Genomic DNA, 20,349 nt, shown 5'->3' on the forward strand with positions numbered 1-20,349 from the left:
AGGAATCGTATGGCTTGGGGGTAGAAGCTCTTTAGAAGCCTCTTGGACCTAGACTTGGCGCTCTGGTGGTAGCAGAGAGAACAGTCTATGACTAGGGTGGCTGGAGTTTTTGACAATTTTTAGGGCCTTCCTCTGACACCGCATGGTATTTACTCATGCTCAGTTCTAGGGTCTGGAGTGTTCCAGATTTGGAAATTTGAAGTAGAAGTTATGCAACTCCCTCACGTGCTTGTGTTATGGAAAAAAGTCCACAATGAAAATTACATTATATGTGGAGAATGATAGGCAACATTTGCATCTGTTGGTCATCAAGTTGGCTATTCATTTCTATGACATTGCAGCCTACTGTAGCTTACAATTTGATATAATAAATATGTACATGTATATTGAAATGACGATATCACTGGAGTGATTGCAAATCAATTTGTGCCACTTGTGTAGTCTACCTAGAGCTGGCAAATTGATTTAATAAACTATAACTCTGTTCAATCAATCAAATATATTAATAAAGCCCTTTTTACATCAGCTGATGTCACAAAGGGCTGTACAGAAACCCAGCCTAAAACCCCAAACAGAAAGCAATGCAGATGTAGAAGCACGGTGGCTAGGAATAACTCCCTAGAATGGCCGGAACCTAGGAAGAAACGTAGAGAGGAACCAGGCTCTGAGGGGTGGCCAGTCCTCTTCTGGCTGTGGCAGGTGGAGATTATAACAGTGCATGACCAAGATGTTGTTGTAGCCTTGTGTTATTATTAAGTTATAAATTGTCATGTTTAGTTAATTAAATTGGAAGTTATCAATTGTGATCTTGGTCACAGCTCTATCACAAATGTATCATTCTCCACATTTAATGTCAGTTTCATTGTGGATTTTTCCCTGAAATGAGATGTAGGCATGTTGGCCTATCAGGGCTATAGGCTTCCTGCATCTAGCTCAGCAAACCATGGCAAAATTAAATTGCAATTATAATCCCAGATTTTAGTCAGTAGCCTATGCCTATTGAAATAACAAGTCAATTACGCAAATAGGCCATTTATAACCATTTGTAGTCTTAAACATCTGGCACATAATAATGACGCAATTGCCAGAAAATAGCATAACATTTGTTTTTTGAAGTTCATCTAAGTGTTTCTTGCACAGAGATTTTGAGATCCTCTGTCCAACTTTCATCACTCAAACTCTCCTGTCGGATTTATCTGTAGTTATGAACATATGCAAGCAGGATTTATTTGAACTGGGTGGTGTGAGCCCTGAAGGCTGATTGGTTGAAAGCCGTGGTATATCAGATGTGTACCACGGGAATGACAACTGTTTTGTGTTCTAATTACGTTGGTAACCAGTTTATAATAGCAATAAGGCACATCAGGGGTTTGTGGTATATGGCCAATATACCACGGCTAAGGGCTGTTCTTTGTGGTATATGGCCAGTATACCACGGCTAAGGGCTATGACCTAAGAACTAACTGCGCTTAGCCATGGTATATTGGCCATAGACCACACCTCCCAGGGCCTTATTGCTTAATCATAGCAGTCAAAACAGGTTAAATCAACATCCATTGATGGAAAATGATCTGGAGAATTTAATAAGGGCGATTTATCTTTTCTCTTGTGACATATTCTTAAACTAGCAATAATTATTATTCTGATGGAAAACCACATTTTTCTTCTTAGCGTTTAAAAATGACTTCGATATTTCTTCTTCATTCGCTCAGTAACGTTATGGAAAAAGGGTTTATTGGATAAATGTGGCAACTCTCTTGCGAATTCTTTTTGGGGGGGCTAGTTTTTAGGCCTTGTAGGAGGGTTTTCATCATTCACTTTGAACTGGACTGTGTGTTAACAGGCAGTTGCAACAGCGTGACTTTAGATCATTATAACTCATTTGCCAAAGATACCAAATACACCTGAATGTATTTCTGAAAATATGTAAACACCACGGGAGTTCTCTTACGTTTGGGAAATGTACAGTCCTATTGATCAAACATCCATGAAAAGGTAGTCTCTCTCTCCCTCAGTTATTATGCACATCAACAACAACAAGATCAACAACTAATGCTAGCTAAAATCTACAGTAACAAAGGAACATTAGATAAACCCTCTCAAAGTTTTTCACAAAATTGCATTGATAAACGATGGGGAATTGTAGCCTACTCGTCCTGCAGCTTGCCTGCCAATGTATGCTTGTCCCAACCAAGCACCCAAGCCAACTGGCTAAAGTTGGCTAGCTTGCTAGCTAGCTACTTCCAGACACAAATGAGAGAACACCTCACTCTGACCATTATACTTGCCGTAGCAGAGCTGGTTAGGCTGTTTACATGTTATCTAGAACGTTTGTGACTAACTATTACTTTTTTGTCTACAATTACAGACACCGGTCATATGCAGAAAGTGTTGTGCATTCATAAATACATCAGTCATTCTGCGCTCTGGCACACTCAGAGGAGAGTGCTCTGAAATCAGAGTAGATAGCCAGAGTGAATTTGTGAACGCAAGAGATATGCTAACAGGATCAGGGTCATTCAAGTTCTTGCTAGCTAACCAAATGACACCTGCATCTCTAGCTGTGTATAGCCATAGAAAAACTGTATGAGGAAAGAAGTATGGAGCGAGATAGCTGCCTAAAGGTTGAACATACATATCTTAAGAAAAGCCATGCGTGAAACATGAAACGTAAATGTTAAATTAGATCTATAAGCGTCTTCCGAGTGGCTCAGCGGTCTAAGGCACTGCATCGCAGTGCATGAGGCATCACTACAGACCAGGAGACTCATGAGGCGGCGAACATTTGACCAGCGTCGTCCAGATTAGGGGAGGGTTTGACCGGACAGAATTTCCTTGTCCCATCGCGCTCTAGTGACTCCTTGTGGACGCCAGCTGGATGGTGTTTTCTATGACACATTGGTGCGGCTGGCTTCCGGGTTAAACGAGTCTGTGACAAGAAGCAGTGCGGCTTGGCAGGGTCGTGTTTCGTACGATGCATGGCTCTCGACCTTCGCCTCTCCCGAGTCCATAGGGGAGTTGCAGCGATTGGACAAGACTGTAACTACCAATTGGATATTACAAAATTGGGAGAAAAAGGGGTAAAAAATATGATCTGTTAACATACAAACGTTACGACTATGAATGAACATTTACATGTTCAATTCTTACTTTACATCTCCCTTTACTCAGTTACAGATCTTCTTTATAAATACAAACTTTTGTCAGTAATGTGGCATCTGCAAAGGACATGAACCAAACGTAGCTAGTCGAAGTTAGCTAGTCAGTCAAGCAGCTCTGGCACAGACGTTAGAGTTGCTTTGCAGCTTCCGGTTTAATTTCCAAAATACAATTCCAGAGAGCTTGTTTTAGAACTGCATTCAATAACGACATTATACCAGTAGATGGCGTAGTATAGGCTTGGGCCTTCAGCAACTGACTTGTGTGAGAATGATAAAGACACAGAAGAGCTTTGTCTAGAATAACCGCCTGAGCTGCAAAATAGAAAGTAAATATGATTTAGGCTTATTCCTCTATTTAAATATCCCATGCTGTTGTGTGTTATTTAATGGCCATATAATTGAATAGTTTTTTTGCCTTATATTAGGCATTTTGGCTGTTGTATTAGTGAATTCCACTCTGTAAGTAGGCTTGTCATAGCCATTTGCGTTGCACAACCTCATCACGCAGAGGCTATAACCATATCAATAAATGAAACAAAACAAAATATTGATTAAGTCTTGGCTATAACCTGTCCTGTGCGAAATAGCCCAGGGATCCAAAATGGTCAAGACTATCTATAGCCTACTGTCTTCTTATTGCCAGATCTGTTTTCACAATCAGCCACTGCTTCTTCAACTATTTTGTTTCAAATGAGGCCTGTGGGCTATTTAGAGGCCTGTGGGCTAGGGTCTCTTTTTAAAGGGAGCCCTATAATAAAAACAGTTCGAAAACACAAATAGAGTAACAAAATTATTCCGCAACACACGAGTACCCTAAATGATTACCTAAATTGCAATGCCTACAAGTTGAAGGCTTATTTTGTATTTGGACAGGCCTAAAGAAACATTTAATTATTAAAGTGATAGGCTAAAGAACTTCGGAGAATGTAGATCATTTTGATACACACATGGATTTCAATAAACAAATGGATAAGACTGTTCTATTCTCTTTGATTTATGTCCTATCCCAACTCAGACAAATGACTGAATGGATGACATATTGACTCACTGACAACTGAATGAAGGATGAATGAAATGTTCAAAAATACGTTGGAAGGACGAGTTGCAAGCATCATGCATGCTCTGCACTTTATTTGGCTAGTAGGCAAATAGGCCTACATTAGGGTATAATGACTCTATGACTGCATGACTCCAGAAAGACATCTTCTGAGACTGAGGGGTGCTTTTCCGAAGGCGCATGGTGCTGCATGGAGATGACAAGCTCATCAACTGGGCAGCAGTGTCGCAATGGAGGGAATAGCCAATATGGAGACTACCTAAGACTACTGCAACAGAGTTATTGTAAAATGTGGTAATAAGCTTATGCCAGACTTAGCCTACATTTAACCTCTCCCTTGTTCATTTCAAAGTCCATATGTTCATGACCCGATTCATATAAATCATGTCAAATTATTTTACATTCATATTGTCGGGTCGCGTCAATTCGAATCTGGTATCAGGACAAAATAGTCAGCACATAGTAACTTCTGATTTCTTTCTACTTTAATTAATGCAAACACTTCAATGGTAAATGTGTGGCTCGTATATACGGGCTCACTGAAACACCACGCAGGGCAGACAGAGAACTGGTATGACATCACAAGTTCTTCCTTAAATACTGGACAGACTTAGTTCCCTCTCCCTGAGGGCCTGTCATAGTAGTGGCTAGAATATGGTTTAGACTTATTCCAGCCTATCGTTGGCGTGCAGGTTGGTCCCAACCTCTAGACGCACTCATGCTTCCTGGCGTAGCTATTGTCTCTGGCGGATGTCTCATCTTGTGACTGCACAATGCACAGTTCCCTAAAACCCTTACACCCCCCTGCATATACCTTTCACCCATATCCTGTTATTGCTATTATTCTACAGAAAAGCTCTTGCAAAACCCTGTTTTAAAGCATCAGCCTTCTTTCCACATGACCCACCATCACATGAGCCACTTCCTCTAACATATAGCAGTATTCAATTATCTTATAGTTAATAAACTTAATAGTGTATTACAGCTTCTGTGTTATATTATATAGATTATGCAAACAAATTGTTATATTATATAGGATATGCACACAAATAGTTGGTCAAACCCTAACAATATAAACCCCTCCTACAGAATAAGCTTTGGCAAGATTTTGAGTGATGAAATAAATGTCAAAATATTCTATTAAAAACTAATTTTAGTGGCAAAGACTCCAGTGGTCATACATAATTCATATATTCACCAAACATCTATTATTATTATTCTACGTTTCATTATTCCTGGAAGATACTACTGGCTATGATAACAGACAGAGCCCAGAGGATGGTGCAATATTGAATTAGTCATATTTTGATGAGGTGCATGCATGGGGATGTCCACATCACCCAGAGAAATGGCCATGTTGTAGCGATACACCTAGCAGACTGAAACTTCACTGTTGTAGGCATAGTGCAGCTTTCTAGACTTGCGCTGGTAAACAAATCCATTACATTAGCTAACTAATGTGAAGTAAACTCAACTGAGGAGTAACAGAGAATGGAGATTTTTAACTTGAAAACGTGCAGGATTCCGGTTTCCCTGATTTGCGTTTTTTTAAATACTGTGTTATGCTTGTTTGCTTGGTACTCCTCACAGGCCGTTTGGTGTACTTTTTTGTTGTTGTTGGTGAGCTGAAACCGCCAAAACTCCGAAAGGTATTATTGTACATCAGAATTGCAAAACAAGATTTGTTCAACCCTAAAATATTAGTCAGTAATCACAACAAGGTGTTTGAAAGTTCACAGATTAAATTTCACGTTTACGTTTCATGTTTCACGCATGGCTTTTCTTACGATCCTAACAATTTACGTATGGATTTTATTACGATCCTAACGATACGTACGTTCAACCTTTTATTGCATGTATTACGCTTCATAAATAGATACGCTAGCCTAGTAGCCACGTTATGACTGACTTGTGATCACTGCCCTTGCTAGTTGGATTGTATTGACATTCCCTGCCTTAGTTACATTCGTCAGTTTTTCCCAAAATATTGAGAAATTGAAACTGAAACAGTGCATCCCGAATGGAGGCAGCAAACAATGTACCGGGCCAGCTGTGATTTACAACCTGATAGCAATATTTGTTGAACTACCAAGAAATGTATTGGTGAATTATATTAATCATGCAATGAACTGCCTCCATCTATTCTGCCAACAATGCCTTAGTGTACATCATGGAATGTTGATTCAAAAATTACCAATTTTTTAAACCTCTTATAAAGTTGGTTTTGTAGCATAAACTGGGGATTTTATATTTTTCACTGATATGATCTGTTTGTTTCATATCTGCAAAGTAGATAAAACGCTGCCAGTTCTACTTTAAGCCATTAATATGTTATTTATATAGTATGTGTTTTAATACAGTTATTATACATTTTTTACCAATATAGGTCTCTGTTGTTGGTGTAAAAAGAAAAGCATGGAATTGAATAACCAAAAGAACAGCTGAAAGAATGTCACCTCATGTCTTGAGCATCAAGGGCAGTGTTATGGGTGTGGCATAGAGTTTATTTCAGACTGTCTACTTAACCAGTGAACCAGAGAAGCATATGCAGCTGAGATATGCTTTTCACTCACACACACACTCCCACGTGGGTACACACACACACACACACACACACACACATACACTCACACACTCCCACATACGTACGCACACACACACACACACACACACACACACACACACACACACACACACACACACACACACACACACACACACACACACACACACACTAATAGTATGTTTCTAATACAGATATCCAGTAATAATCATGATACTCAAGAGAACAGTTGCAATGTTCCATTTCTTGACAGTTCTTCTGATGCTGTTGAATGGTAGGTAAACATTTTATCTTATTTAGTTACATATGAAATATACAGTGCATTCAGAAAGTATTCAGACCCCTTGACTTTTTCCACATTTTGTTACTTTACAATCTTATTCTAAAATGAATTAAATTGTTTATTTCTTCAATCTACAGACAATACCCCATAATGACAAAGCAAAAACAGGTTTTTATAAATTTTAGAAAATGTATGTTAAAATTTTTTAAAACTGAAATATTATATTCACATAAGTATTCAGACCCTTTAGTCAGTACTGAGTCTTCTTGGGTGTGATGCTACAAGCTTGCCACACATGTATCTGGAATGTTTTTCCCATTCTTCTTTGCAGATCGTCTCGAGGTCTGTCAGGTTGGATGGGGAGCGTCGCTGCACAGCTATTTTCAGGTCTCTCCAGGGATGTTTGATCGGGTTCAAGTCCAGGCTCTGGCTGGGTCAATCAAGGACATTTAGAGACTTGTCCCGAAGCCACTCCTGCATTTTCTTGGCTGTGTGCTTGGGGTCATTGTCCTGTTGGAAGGTGAACCTTCACCCCAGTCTAAGGTCCTGAGCGCTCTGGAGCAGGTTTTCATCAAGGATCTCTCTGTACTTTGCTCCGTTCATCTTTCCCTGGATCCTGACTAGTCTCCCAGTCCCTGCCGCTAAAAAAAATCCCACACCATGACGTTGCCACCACCATGCTTCGTGCCAGGTTTCCTTCAGACATTATGCTTGGCATTCAGGCCAAAGAGTTCAATCTTGGTTTCATCAGACCAGAGAATCTTGTTTCTCATGGTCTGAGATTCCTTTAGGTGCCTTTTGGTAAGCTCCAAGCGGAATGTCATGTGCCTTTTATTGAAGAGTGGCTTCCATCAGGCCACTCTACCATGAAGGCCTGATTGGTGGAGTGCTGCAGAGATGGTTGTCCTTCTGGAAGGTTCTCCCATCTCCACAGAGGAACTCTGTACCTCTGTCCGAGTGACAATCAAGTTCTTGGTCACCTCCCTGACCAAGGCCCTTCTCCCCCGATTGCTCAGTTTGGCCGGGCAGCCAGCTCTAGTAAGAATCTTGGTGGTTCCAAACTTCTTTCATTTAAGAATGATGGAAGCCAATGTGTTCTTGGGAACCTTCAATGCTGCATAAATGATTTGGTACCCTTCCCCAGATCTATGCCTTGACACAATCCTGTCTCAGAGCTCTATGGACAATTCCTTTGACCCCATGGCTTGGTTTTTGCTCTGACATGCACTGTCAACTGTGGGATCTTATACAGACAGGCGTGTCTTTCCAAATTATGTCCAACAATAGAATTTTCCACAGATGGACTCCAATCAAGTTGTAGAAACATCTCAAGGATGATCAATGGAAACAGGATACACCTGAGCTCCATTTCGAGTTGTATAGCAAAGGCTCTGAATACTTATGTAAATAAGGTATTTCTGTTTTTTATTTTCAAAACATTTTCAAACATTTCTAAAAAACGGTTTTCGCTTTTTCATTATGAGGTATTGTGTGTAGATTTATGAGAAAAACAATTAATTTAATAAATTTTCGAATAAGGCTGTAAAGTTACAAAATGTGGAAAAAGTCAAGGGGTCTGAATACTTTCCTTCACGCCTGCTCCCGCTCTTCCTCCCTGGCGCTCGAGGGCACCAGGCTGCCCAGCACTACACACTCCTGCCACCATCATTACGCACACCTGCTTCTCTCGCCACGCGCATCAGAGATTCATTGGACTCACTTGGACTCAATCACCTGTGTTATTACCACCCCTATATCTGTCTGTTTCCCAGCTCTGTTCCCCACTTCAGCATTAATTGTCGTATGTCTTTGTATTACCCGGTTCTGACGCTGTTTCTGTCCTGTTCCATGTCTGTGCAAAATTAAATGTTCACTCTCCGTACCTGCTTCTCATCTCCAGCGTTGGTTCTTACACTTTCCGAATGCACTGTAACTGTTACTGTCAGGTGCACTGAAAACCATACATTCCATATAATTTTATAAATGTTTCAATTGCTTTGGTGCTATTTTTGAAGAATGAGGTGGATTTTCAAAACTCTTAGTACAAAACTCCAAACTGGTAACGCTTGTAACACAGCAAGTCTCATATTCAAAACCTTTTATTGTGCATTCATTTTGTTTGGACATATCTTTCACCACACCACCTTTGGTCCAAAATATACATTTACTGTGAAATACCATGGGAACACAACATAATGATATCTTCTCAATTTAGTTATTTTAACAACCAGTTAATCCAATAGCAAAAAATGCAAGATACATACACTATATATACAAAAGTATGTGGACACCCCTTCAAATTACTGGATTCAACTATTTCAGCCACATTTATAAAATCGAGCACACAGCCCTCCATAGCCAACCATTGGCAGTAGACTGGCCTTACTGAAAAGCACAGTGACTTTCAACATGGCATCGTTATAGGATGCCACCTTTCCAACAAATCAGTTCATCAAATTTTTGATCTGCTAGAGCTGCCCTGTCAACTGTAAGTGCTGTTATTGTGAAGTGGAAACGTATAGGAGCAACAACGGCTCAGCCGCGAAGTGGTAGGCCACACAAGCTCACAGAATGGGTCCGCTGAGTGCTGAAGAACGTAGCGAGTAAAAATCGTCTGTCGTCAGTTGCAATGTCAGCACAAGACCTGTTTGACGGAAGCTTCATGAAATAGGTTTCCATGGGCGAGCAGCCGCACACAGGCCTAAGATCACCATGTGCAATGCCAAGCGTCGGCTGGAGTGCTGTAAAGCTCGCCGCCATTGCACTCTGGAGCAGTGGAAATGCATTCTCTGGAGTGATGAATTACGCTTCACCATCTGGCAGTCCCAAAGACGAATCTGAGTTTGCCAGATGCCAGGCGAACACTACCTACCCGAATGCATAGTGCCTACTGTAAAGTTTGCTGGAGGAGGAATAATGGTCTGGGGCAGTTTTCGGTTCAGGTTAGGCCCCTTAGTTCCAGTGAAGAGAAATCTTAACGCTACAGCATACAATGACATTCAATGTTGGAAGCGCTATGCTTCCAACATTGTGGCAACTGTTTGGTGAAGGCTTTTTCCTGTTTCCTGTGCACAAAGCAAGGTCCATAAGGAAATGGTTTGTCGAGATCGATGTGAAAGAACTTGACTGGCCTGCACAGAGCCCTGACCTCAACCCCATTAAACACCTTTGGGATGAATTCGAATGCTGACTGCAAGCCAGGCCTAATCGCCCAACATCAGTGTCTGACCTCAGTAATGCTCTTGTGGGTGAATGGAAGCAAGTCCCCGCCGTACTGTTCCAACATCTAGTGGAAAGCCTTTCCAGAAGATTGGAGGCTGTTATATCAGCAAAGGGGGGACCGACTCCATATTAATGCCCATGATTTTTTAATGAGATGTTCGACAAGCAGGTGTCCACATACTATTGGTCATGTAGTGTATTTCAAAATTGCCTTTTGAATGTAATACGCTACGGTACAGTAAATTACAGGACGTTTTCACACCCATTAAAATGGACTGAAAATCCCATTTCCAAAATTTCTATCCCATGTGTGATCAAATCATTGATGCATAAAAGTATGCATTGTTAATATAAAATTACACTTTAAAATCATAACAGGAACTAGTTTTCATCAAGCCTGTCTTGATCATTTGGCCATAGGCTCTCAACAACATCACAGTAGATGTCCTCATTGTTCAAGCACCTGGGGAAAAACCTTTAGGCATGGCGAATCTAAGCCCTCTGGATTGATGTTATTGCATGCCTCATCCATAGCCTGAAAGAGGGTGACACTCATAGGGATGGCAATCATACACCTTCCACCTGTATTGTAATCATATACGGTATTTTACAGTATTGTAGTGTACTTATGTATTGTAGTGGTCGTGTGCGGCTCAGTTAGTAAGAGCATGGTACTAGCAACATCTGAGTTGTGGGTTTGATTTTCACTGGGGTCACATACGAAAATGTGTAGACTCACTGTTGTTACTTTGGATAAAAGTGCTTGCTACATTTAATGGTATATGTATATATATATATATATATATATATATACAGTACCAGTCAAAAGTTTGGACACACATACTCACTCAAGGGTTTTTATTTATTTTTACTATTTTCTACATTGTAGAATAATAGTGAAGACATCAAAACTTTGAAATGACACATATGGAATCATGTAGTAACCAAAAACGTGTTAAACAAATCAAAATATATTTTAGATTTTAGATTCTTCAAAGTAGCCACTCTTTGCACACTCTTGGCATTCTCTCAATCAGCTTCACCTGGAATGCTTTTCCAACAGTTGTTGGCTGCTTTTCCTTCACTCTGCAGTCCAACTCATCCCAAACCATCTCAATTGGTTTGAGGTCGAGTGATTGTGGAGGCCAGGTCATCTGATGCAGCACTCCGTCACTCTCCTTCTTGGTCAAATAGCCAGTACACAGCCTGGGGGTGTGTTTGGTCATTGTCCTGTTGAAAAACAAATGACAGTCCCACTAAACGTAAACCAGATGCGATGGCGTATCGCTGCAGGATGCTGTGGTAGCAATGCTGGTAAAGTATGCCTTGAATTCTAAATAAATCAGGGACAGTGTCACCAGCAAAGCACCACCACACCACCTCCTCCATGCTTCACAATGGGAACCACACATGCAGAGATCATCCGTTCACCTACTCTGCTTCTCACAAAGACTCGGCGGTTGGAACCAAAAATCTAAAATTTGGACATCTTCGCCCAAGTCTCTTCTTATTGCTGTCCTTTAGTATTGGTTGCTTTGCAGCGATTTGACCATGAAGGCCTGATTCACGCATTCTCCACTGAACAGTTGATGTTGAGATGCATCTGTTACTTGAACTCTGTGAAGCATTTATTTGGGCTGCAATTTCTGACGCTGGTAACTCTAATATACTTATCCTCAGCAGCAGAGGTAACTCTTGGTCTTCCTTTCCTGTGGCCTTCCTCATGAGAGCCAGTTTCATCATAGCTCTTGCTGTTTTTTGTGACTGCACTTGAAGAAACTTTCAAGTGTTCCGGATTGACTGACCTTCATGTCTTAAAGTAATGATGGACTGTCATTTCTCTTTGCTTATTTGAGCTGTTCTTGCCATAATATGGACTTGGTCTTTTACCAAATAAGGTTATCTTCTGTATACCACCCCTACCTTGTCACAACTCAGAAGACAAAGAACAGTGAGACACAGGCTTAAATCTTAGACACATGGAAGTTAGGGTGAATACGGAGGGTACGGGGTAACACAAGACGGACAGCAGTGGTACTCAGGACTCTGGAGATGGGAAAAGGACCAATGAAACGAGGGGACATTTTGAGGTCCCGTGTGGACAGCCATACCCTCTGCCCAATGCGGCAGTGAGGAGCTGGGGTTCGGCAACGGTCCACTTTTAGCCGCCCTGGCTCTTCTCCAGGTACGTCGACAGCGGCGGACAAACATCTGGGCCGAGGTACGCTGACCTCCTGCTCTTGTTCAGGGAAGAGTGGAGGCTGATACCTCATGGAGCACTCAAAAGAGAGTCTGGTGGAGAGTCCCGTGGAAGAACTGGGAAGAGTGTTCCGGGCATACTCCACCCAGACCAGTTGGCTGCTCCAGGTAGTGGAGTTGGTTGAGACCAGGCACCTTAAGGTGGTCTCCAGGTCTTGATTGGCTTGCTCCGATTGGCCATTAGTTTGGGGATGGAATCCGGATGACAGGCTGGCCGACGACCCAGAACTGAGACGAGAACTGAGGACCCCGATCGGAGACCATGTCTACCGGGAGTCCATGGATCCGGGAGACATGCTGCACCATAAGCTGGGCCGTCTCCTTGGCAGAAGGTAGTTTGGGGAGAGGGATGAAATGGGCAGCCTTGGAGAACTGGTCGACTACCATCAGAATGACAGTGTTGCCATCAGACGGAGGGAGCCCAGTGACAAAGATATTCCAGGTTTTTATGGTTGGTCCAGACCAGGAATGGCTGCTCTGCTCCTTCCAGCCAGTGCCTCCACTCTTCCAACTCCATCTTCACTGCCAGGAGTTCTCGGGTTGCCAACATCATAGTTCCTTTCAGCAGGATTGAGACGATGGGACAGGAAGGCAAAGGGATTAAGCTTCTGGTCCTGGGCAGATCGCTGGAATCCAACATCCGAAGCATCCACTTCCACCACAAATTGACGCGAGGGGTCCGGATGGATGAGGATGGGTGCTGTTGTGAACCAATGCTTCAGGTCCACGCAGGCTTTGCCGACAGCTGGAGACCACTTGAACGGTACCTTGGGAGAGGCGAGTGTCGAGAGGGGGGCCGCCAGGGTGCTGTAACCCCGAATGAAATGGCGGTAGAAGTTTGTAAATCCAATAAATCGTTGCAACTGCACCCTGGACATTGGTTGAGGCCAATCCACCACTGCTTTCACCTTTCCAGGATCCATCTGAACATTGTTCTCAGCAATGACATATCCCAGTCAGGTGATTGTAGAGCGGTGAAACGCACACTTCACTTTCACGAACAGTTGGTTCTCCAGGAGGCGCTGAAGGACCTGTCTGACATGAAGAACATGTTCTTGTGCAGATCGGGGGAAAAACAGGATGTCATCAAGGTACATGAACACAAACCGGTTTAGCATGTCCCGAAGCACATCATTGACCAAAGCCTGGAAGACAGCAGGGGCGTTGGTGAGTCCAAATGGCATGACCTGGTACTCAAAATGTCCACTGGCTGTGTTGAAGGCTGTCTTCCACTCATCCCCCTCGCGTATCTGATCCAGGTGGTAGGCATTTAGAAGGTCCAACTTGGAAAATATGGTGGCCCCCTGGGGAGGTTCAAACTCCGAGGAGAGGTAGGGGGTAACGATTCTTGACAGTAATGTCGTTAAGTCCCCGGTAGTCAATGCACGGACGCAGGTTCTTGTCCTTCTTCTCCACAAAGAAAAACCCTGCACCGGCAGGAGATGCAGACGGACGGACGGCCCCAGTGGCCAGAGACTCCTCTATGTACTCCTCCATAGCTTTGGTCTCTGGTCCGGACAGAGAATACAACAGACCCTGAGGTGGTGTAATGCCTGTGAGAAGGTCAATAGCACAGTTATAAGGATGGTGCGGGGGAAGGGAAGTAGCACGTGCCTTACTGAAGACCTCCAGGAGGTCATGGTACTCAGTGGGAACAGCAGAGACATCCACAGTCTTGCTAACGTCCTGAGGAAGATGACTTGGGGAAGGCTGTGCTGCTTGAAGGCAGTGGGAATGGCAAAATGGGCTCCAACCCAGGATGGAGCTTGTGGTCCAGTCAATCACAGGATTGTGTTTTTGTAGCCAGGAAAATACCAAAACGACTGGAACATGGGGAGATGTAGTGAGGAGGAACTGTACGGTCTCACTGTGGTTACCAGAAACCCGTCATTGAACGGGCACAGTACTATGGGTGACTTCCCCTATAGAGCGGCCGATCCATGGGCACAGAGAGAGGCTGAGAGGGAATACCAAGCTCCGAAGCTATCGTGGTATCCATAAGACATTCATCAGCCCCAGAGTCAATGACCACTCAGAGAGACTTGGATTGGTCTCCCCACAGCACAAAAAAGGGTGTGCAGGTGATGGGAATTAGGGAACTCCCAGTCTGATTCACCATAGCACTGGTACCCACTCGAGACAAGGGTTTCCTAATAGGGCAGGTAGCTATAAAGTGTCCTGCCCCTCCACAGTACAGACAACAATTACTGTTCATCCTCCGTGAGTGTTCCCCAACTGATAACCTAGCTCTTCCCAACTGCATAGGCTCAGGAGTATCCAACTCACCCATCTTAGATTTACGGGAGGCTCAGGTGGCTTCAAATCCTCTCGGAAAAGCTGCCTTCGGAAACTTCATAGATTCCCTCGAAGGTGAACGAGCCATAGCGGGTGCACTAGTGTGCCCGAGACCAGACCTCCTCTCACTCCTACATTCCATTAGGCGTCCATCGATTTTGATGGTTAGAGCAATAAGGGAGTCAAGGTCCACCGGTAATTCCCGAGCAGCTAGCGCATCCTTGACATCCTCAGATAATCCGTGCAGAAAAGTATCGAAAAGAGACTCCGGATTCCAGGCACTCTCGGCGGCCAATGTGTGAAAATCAACCGCATAGTCTGCCACACTACGGGAGTTTTGACGTAAGTCAAGCAGTTCACTGGCCGCCTTTCTCCCAGATACCGGAGACTCAAATACCTTTCTCACCTCTGCCATAAATTCCTCCAGATGACCACAAATGGCAGATTGTTGCTCCCAAACTGCCGTAGCCCAGGAGAGCACCCTTCCCGACATTAGTGTAATGATATACGCTATCTTCGATTGGTCTGAAGGAAACAAAGATGGCTGTAGCTCAAAAATAAGCAAGCACTGAGAAAGAACCCCGGCAGGCACCAGGATTCCCCGAATATCGCTCTGGAGGAGGTAAGCAGGGTTCTCAGGGAGCAAGGATAGGATGTACCAACTCACCACAGAGAGGGAAAAAATTACTGGGTGATTGGGGTTTTTCAGAGGTGGCAGGCAGCCTCTGAGCTAACAGCTTCCAGAACAGGCAAGGGTCAAAACCGGGAGGACTAGAAAAAAAGAGAATAGCAAAGGCAGGAGTACAGGAAAACCATTGGTGGATTTGGAACATACAAGACGAACTAGCACAGAGAGACAGGAAACACAGGGATAAATACACTGGCACAGAGAGACAGGAAACACAGGGATAAATACACTGGGGAAAACAAGCGACACCTGGAGGGGGTAGAGACAATAACGAGGACAGGTGAAACAGATCAGGGTGTGACAGTACATCTCTTATCTTGTCAATATCTGATATTGTTTTACTTACTGTGAATATAATCAAAATAGTCATCATCATAATAGTACATGAAAGTATCATACTTTATATGTTAATACATTACAAACATACATTTTCATTATGTAGTTCTCAAAATCTGTCCTAGACCGACCAATTTAAAATCTATAGGTTTACCAAACGGTTAAGTGATTATAAATTAAGAGCAGTCGGATTAAGTAATCGTGAAATGTATTTGAAAAAATGAGAAGACAATCATATCAAAATGAATGTGCGCATTGCATTGTGAAAAGCAATTACTCTCTATGAACATGTGAAACATGTTTTTCTAGATGAAACACTGATTAAGTTTGGTGAAAAAGTGACTGTACGATTTTGTGTGTTGTACTTAGTCTATTGAAAATGTGCTTAGAGGTTTGAACTGCCTTTTTGATAAATCTGTCCTGAGTTTTGTACTAAGCGTTGTGAAAATGTACCATATACTTGTGAAAATTGCATACAAAAAACTGTACTATTCTAATCTTGCTTTCCTCTGTCCATCATAGTTTCTTTTTGCAATCTTCAAATACCCTTAAAAATAACTGGAGGACACTTGGCCGCAAAGGAGGGTTCCTGCATTACAATCAAATGCACTCTTACCAGCTTGACGAAACATGAACAAGATCAATGGTTTTGGATGAAAAATGCAAAGTGGATTGACAACACGAAGAATTTCACTGGCACAATTGTAAACAGTAACATGAAGGCCCAAACCCCTGCCCCTGAATTTGCAGACAGAGTAAAGTACATTGGTTCTGTGAATTTTGGATGGGCCACACAAAGCGACTGCAGCCTACTCATCAACAACCTGGAAAAGACTGACAGTGGGATCTACAAATTCAGATATATAGGAATGACTGGAAAATGGATATCTGAACCAGGTCTGAATCTTACAGTTGAAGGCAAGTTCACCTTACAGATACATCTGGATATCAATTTCCAATAATAATCCAAATAATCACAGCTATTCGATTGACAGTGTTGTAATGTACAATATGGTGTTCTGTCTCTGTCTGATGTCTTGCCGCTGTAGATGATCCGTGCCGGGTTAGAGTTGAGAAGTTGGACACGTCAACAGTTAAAGAGTCTGAGCCTGTGACTATTCGATGCTTCACGTCACGGGCATGTGGGTCACACCCAGAGTTCACAGGGCTTGGTCAGACCGTAATGCCTGTTCACACCTATGAGGGTAACCGTGCAAGCATTGCGGTCAGCTTTAATGCTAGCTGGCAGGATGATGGGAGGGTGCTCTCCTGTCAACCACAGGGGACCAAAGACCAGTGTATGAGCAAGAGCGTCAAGCTGACCGTTGAATGTGAGTTCATTACTGACTTTCTAGTTTAAACTGTGTTTACCGTATCGCGGAAGTTCAGCGTTACAGCGTGATTGAAACTTAAAGGTAATGTTCCCGTCTTAGCAGAGACTGCATTCATGGTAAACGCTGCATATGTCGTCTCAAATCGGGAATTACCTTTAAATGTATATCCCACAATCTGTAACGCTTCAGCGACACAGATAGAGAAAACCGCTTGATTGGCCTTATCGTGACCATTGCATTGTTTTTCTTTTAACCATTTTTTATTACAAAGAAATTATCCAACTTATTTGATTTGATGTTTTGTGCTTCTTGTTTTCAGAATTGAGCAATTTCTATGATCACTTGACTTTTTTGTCTTCTCTTTAAAAGATGCCCCTAAGGAGACGAAGGCTGTTGTAGATTTAAATTTGTCAAATGTAAAGGAAGGACAGCCTGTCACCCTCACTTGTTCCAGCAGAGGACACCCCAATGCTACCTACTCCTGGTTTAAAGACAGTCGAAAGACCAAATTCAGTGGAACTGAATTGTTGATCCGATCTATCACATCTACACACAGCGGGAATTACTACTGCGAAGCTGTAAACCAACATGGGACCCACGACTCAAACGTTGTTACAATAAATGTTAAATGTGAGATATTCCCTATTTGTGTAGTCCAGATATACATTTTGTATCATAGGGAAATGCAATCGAGGAAGAAATCATTTAAATAATGTTTTAGGTAGTCTCTGTCTCACATCCATGCTTATATACATTGTGTAATTGAATTTTTAATACATAAACAATGAAGGCAGCCTATACAGTTTTTATTCAATTGGAATACTCTCTCTTTCAGATGCTCCTGTCGGAGTGTACATTGAAACAGATAAACGCTCTACAATCAAAGAAGGAGAACAAATCAAATTAACTTGCATGGTGTCGAAAAGCAACCCTGAAGTGCATTCATGGTCTTGGTTCAAAGACAACAAAATAATAACCAATACTTTAAAGGAGTATACCTTCAAGAGTGTACAGCTAGAGGACAAAGGTCATTACTCCTGTGAGGCGAGGAATTATGTTGGCAGTAGAAGGTCATCATCAACACATCAGATAACGGTTTCCTGTACGTCTTTTCCCATTTTAGCATGTTCAAACACTGTACAGGGAACGACAATTATCAATTAAAATGTATGCTGAATGTCAAATTCTTACATCCATCCAATATCAATATCAGGAACTACTCAATAATATACACTGTGCTGAATAAATTAATATACAGTACCAGTAAAAAGTTTGGACACACCTACTTATTCAAAGGTTTTTCTTTATTTTTACTATTTTATACATTGTAGAATAATAGTGAAGACATCAAAATTATGAAATGACACATGGAATCATGTAATAACCACAAAAGTGTTAAACAAATCAAAATATATTTTATATTTGAGATTCTTTAAAGTTGCCACCCTTTGCCTTGATGACAGCTTTGATCACTCTTGGCATTCTCACAACCTGTTTCATGAGGTAGTCACCTGGAATACATTTAAATTAACAGGTGTGCCTTGTTAAAAGTTAATTTGTGGAATTTCTTTCCTTCTTCATGCGTTTGAGCCAATCAGTTATGTTGTGACAAGGTAGGGGTGGTAAAGAAGATAGCCCTATTTGGTAAAAGACCAAGTCCATATTATGGCAAGAACAGTTCAAATAAGCAAAGAGAAACGACTGTCCATCATTACTTCAGGACATGAAGATCAGTCAATCCGGAACATTTCAAGAACTTTGAAAGTTTCTTAAAGTGCAGTCGCAAATACCGTCAAGCGCTATGATGAAACTGGCTCTCATGAAGACCGCCACAGGAAAGGAAGTTACCTCTGCTGCAGAGGATAAGTTCACTAGAGTTAACTGCATCAACTGTTCAGAGGAGACTGCGTGAATCAGGCCTTCATCAGTGAATTGCAGCAAAGAAACCACTACTAAAGGACACCAATAATAAGAAGAGACTTGCTTTGGCCAAGAAACACCAGCAATGGACATTTGACTGGTGGAAATGTGTCCTTTGGTCTGTGATTCCCACCATGAAGCATGGAGTAGGAGGTGTGACGGTTTGGGGGTGCTTTGCTGGTGACACTGTCGGTGATTTATTTAGAATTCAAGGCACACTTAACCAGCATGGCTAGCACAGCATTCTGCAGCGATACGGCATCCCATCTGGTTTGCGCTTCGTGGGACTATTGTTTATTTTTCAACAAGACAATGACCCAACACACCTGTGTAAGGGCTATTTGACCAAGAAGGAGAGTGATGGAGTGCTGCATCAAATGACCTGGCCTCCACAATCACCCAACCTCAACCCAATTGAGATGGTTTGGGATGAGTTGGACCACAGGAAAAGCAGCCAACAAGTGAACAGGATATTTTTTATTTTAGCTAGGCAAGAAAGTTAAGAACAAGTTCTTATTTACAATGACGGCCTACCCTGGGAAAACCTTAACGACGCTCGGCCAATTGTGCGCCGCCATATAGGACTCCCAATCACAGCCGGTTATGATACAGCCTGGAATCGAACCAGGGTCTGTAGTGACGCCTCTAGCACTGAGATGCAGTGCCTTAGACCGCAGCACCACTCGGGAGCCCATATGTGGGAAGTCCTTCAAGACTTTCAACCAGGTGAAGCTGGTTGAGAGAATGCCAAGAGTGTACAAGCTGTCATCTAGGCAAAGGGTGGCTACTTTGAAGAATCTAAAATATATTTTGATTTGTTTAATACTTTTTTGGTTACTACATAATTCCATATGTGTTAATTCATAGAAAATAGTAAAAAATTAAGAAAAACCCTTGAATGAGTAGGTGTGTCCAAACCTTTGATTGATACAATATATATATATATATATATATATATATATACTGCTCAAAAAAATAAAGGGAACACTTAAACAACACATCCTAGATCTGAATGAAAGAAATAATCTTATTAAATACTTTTTTCTTTACATAGTTGAATGTGCTGACCACAAAATCACACAATAATAATCAATTAACCCATGGAGGTCTGGATTTGGAGTCACACTCAAAATTAAAGTGGAAAACCACACTACAGGCTGATCCAACTTTGATGTAATGTCCTTAAAACAAGTCAAAATGAGGCTCAGTAGTGTGTGTGGCCTCCACGTGC

The 20,349-nt window shown here is 42.2% G+C and overlaps 1 protein-coding gene across 4 annotated transcripts in view; it reads left to right on the plus strand.

Moving 5' to 3' along the window:
* Positions 1-20,349, plus strand: part of LOC115177073 (B-cell receptor CD22) — a 30,962-nt gene that overhangs the window by 3,299 nt on the left and 7,314 nt on the right. The window contains exons 2-7 of one of the 4 annotated variants that reach the window (XM_029737560.1): positions 6,605-6,805; positions 6,976-7,055; positions 16,387-16,782; positions 16,914-17,195; positions 17,568-17,828; positions 18,034-18,300. In XM_029737560.1, the coding sequence (XP_029593420.1) occupies positions 6,777-6,805; positions 6,976-7,055; positions 16,387-16,782; positions 16,914-17,195; positions 17,568-17,828; positions 18,034-18,300 (1,315 nt within the window). In that variant the 5' untranslated portion in view covers positions 6,605-6,776. Of the gene's footprint in view, positions 1-6,316; positions 6,806-6,975; positions 7,056-16,386; positions 16,783-16,913; positions 17,196-17,567; positions 17,829-18,033; positions 18,301-20,349 lie in introns of those variants that run through there. The other 3 variants (XM_029737559.1, XM_029737561.1, XM_029737562.1) reach the window with 3 other exon arrangements.

The sequence above is a fragment of the Salmo trutta genome, chromosome 37 (genome assembly GCF_901001165.1).
Source record: "Salmo trutta chromosome 37, fSalTru1.1, whole genome shotgun sequence".
Taxonomy (NCBI): domain Eukaryota; kingdom Metazoa; phylum Chordata; class Actinopteri; order Salmoniformes; family Salmonidae; genus Salmo; species Salmo trutta.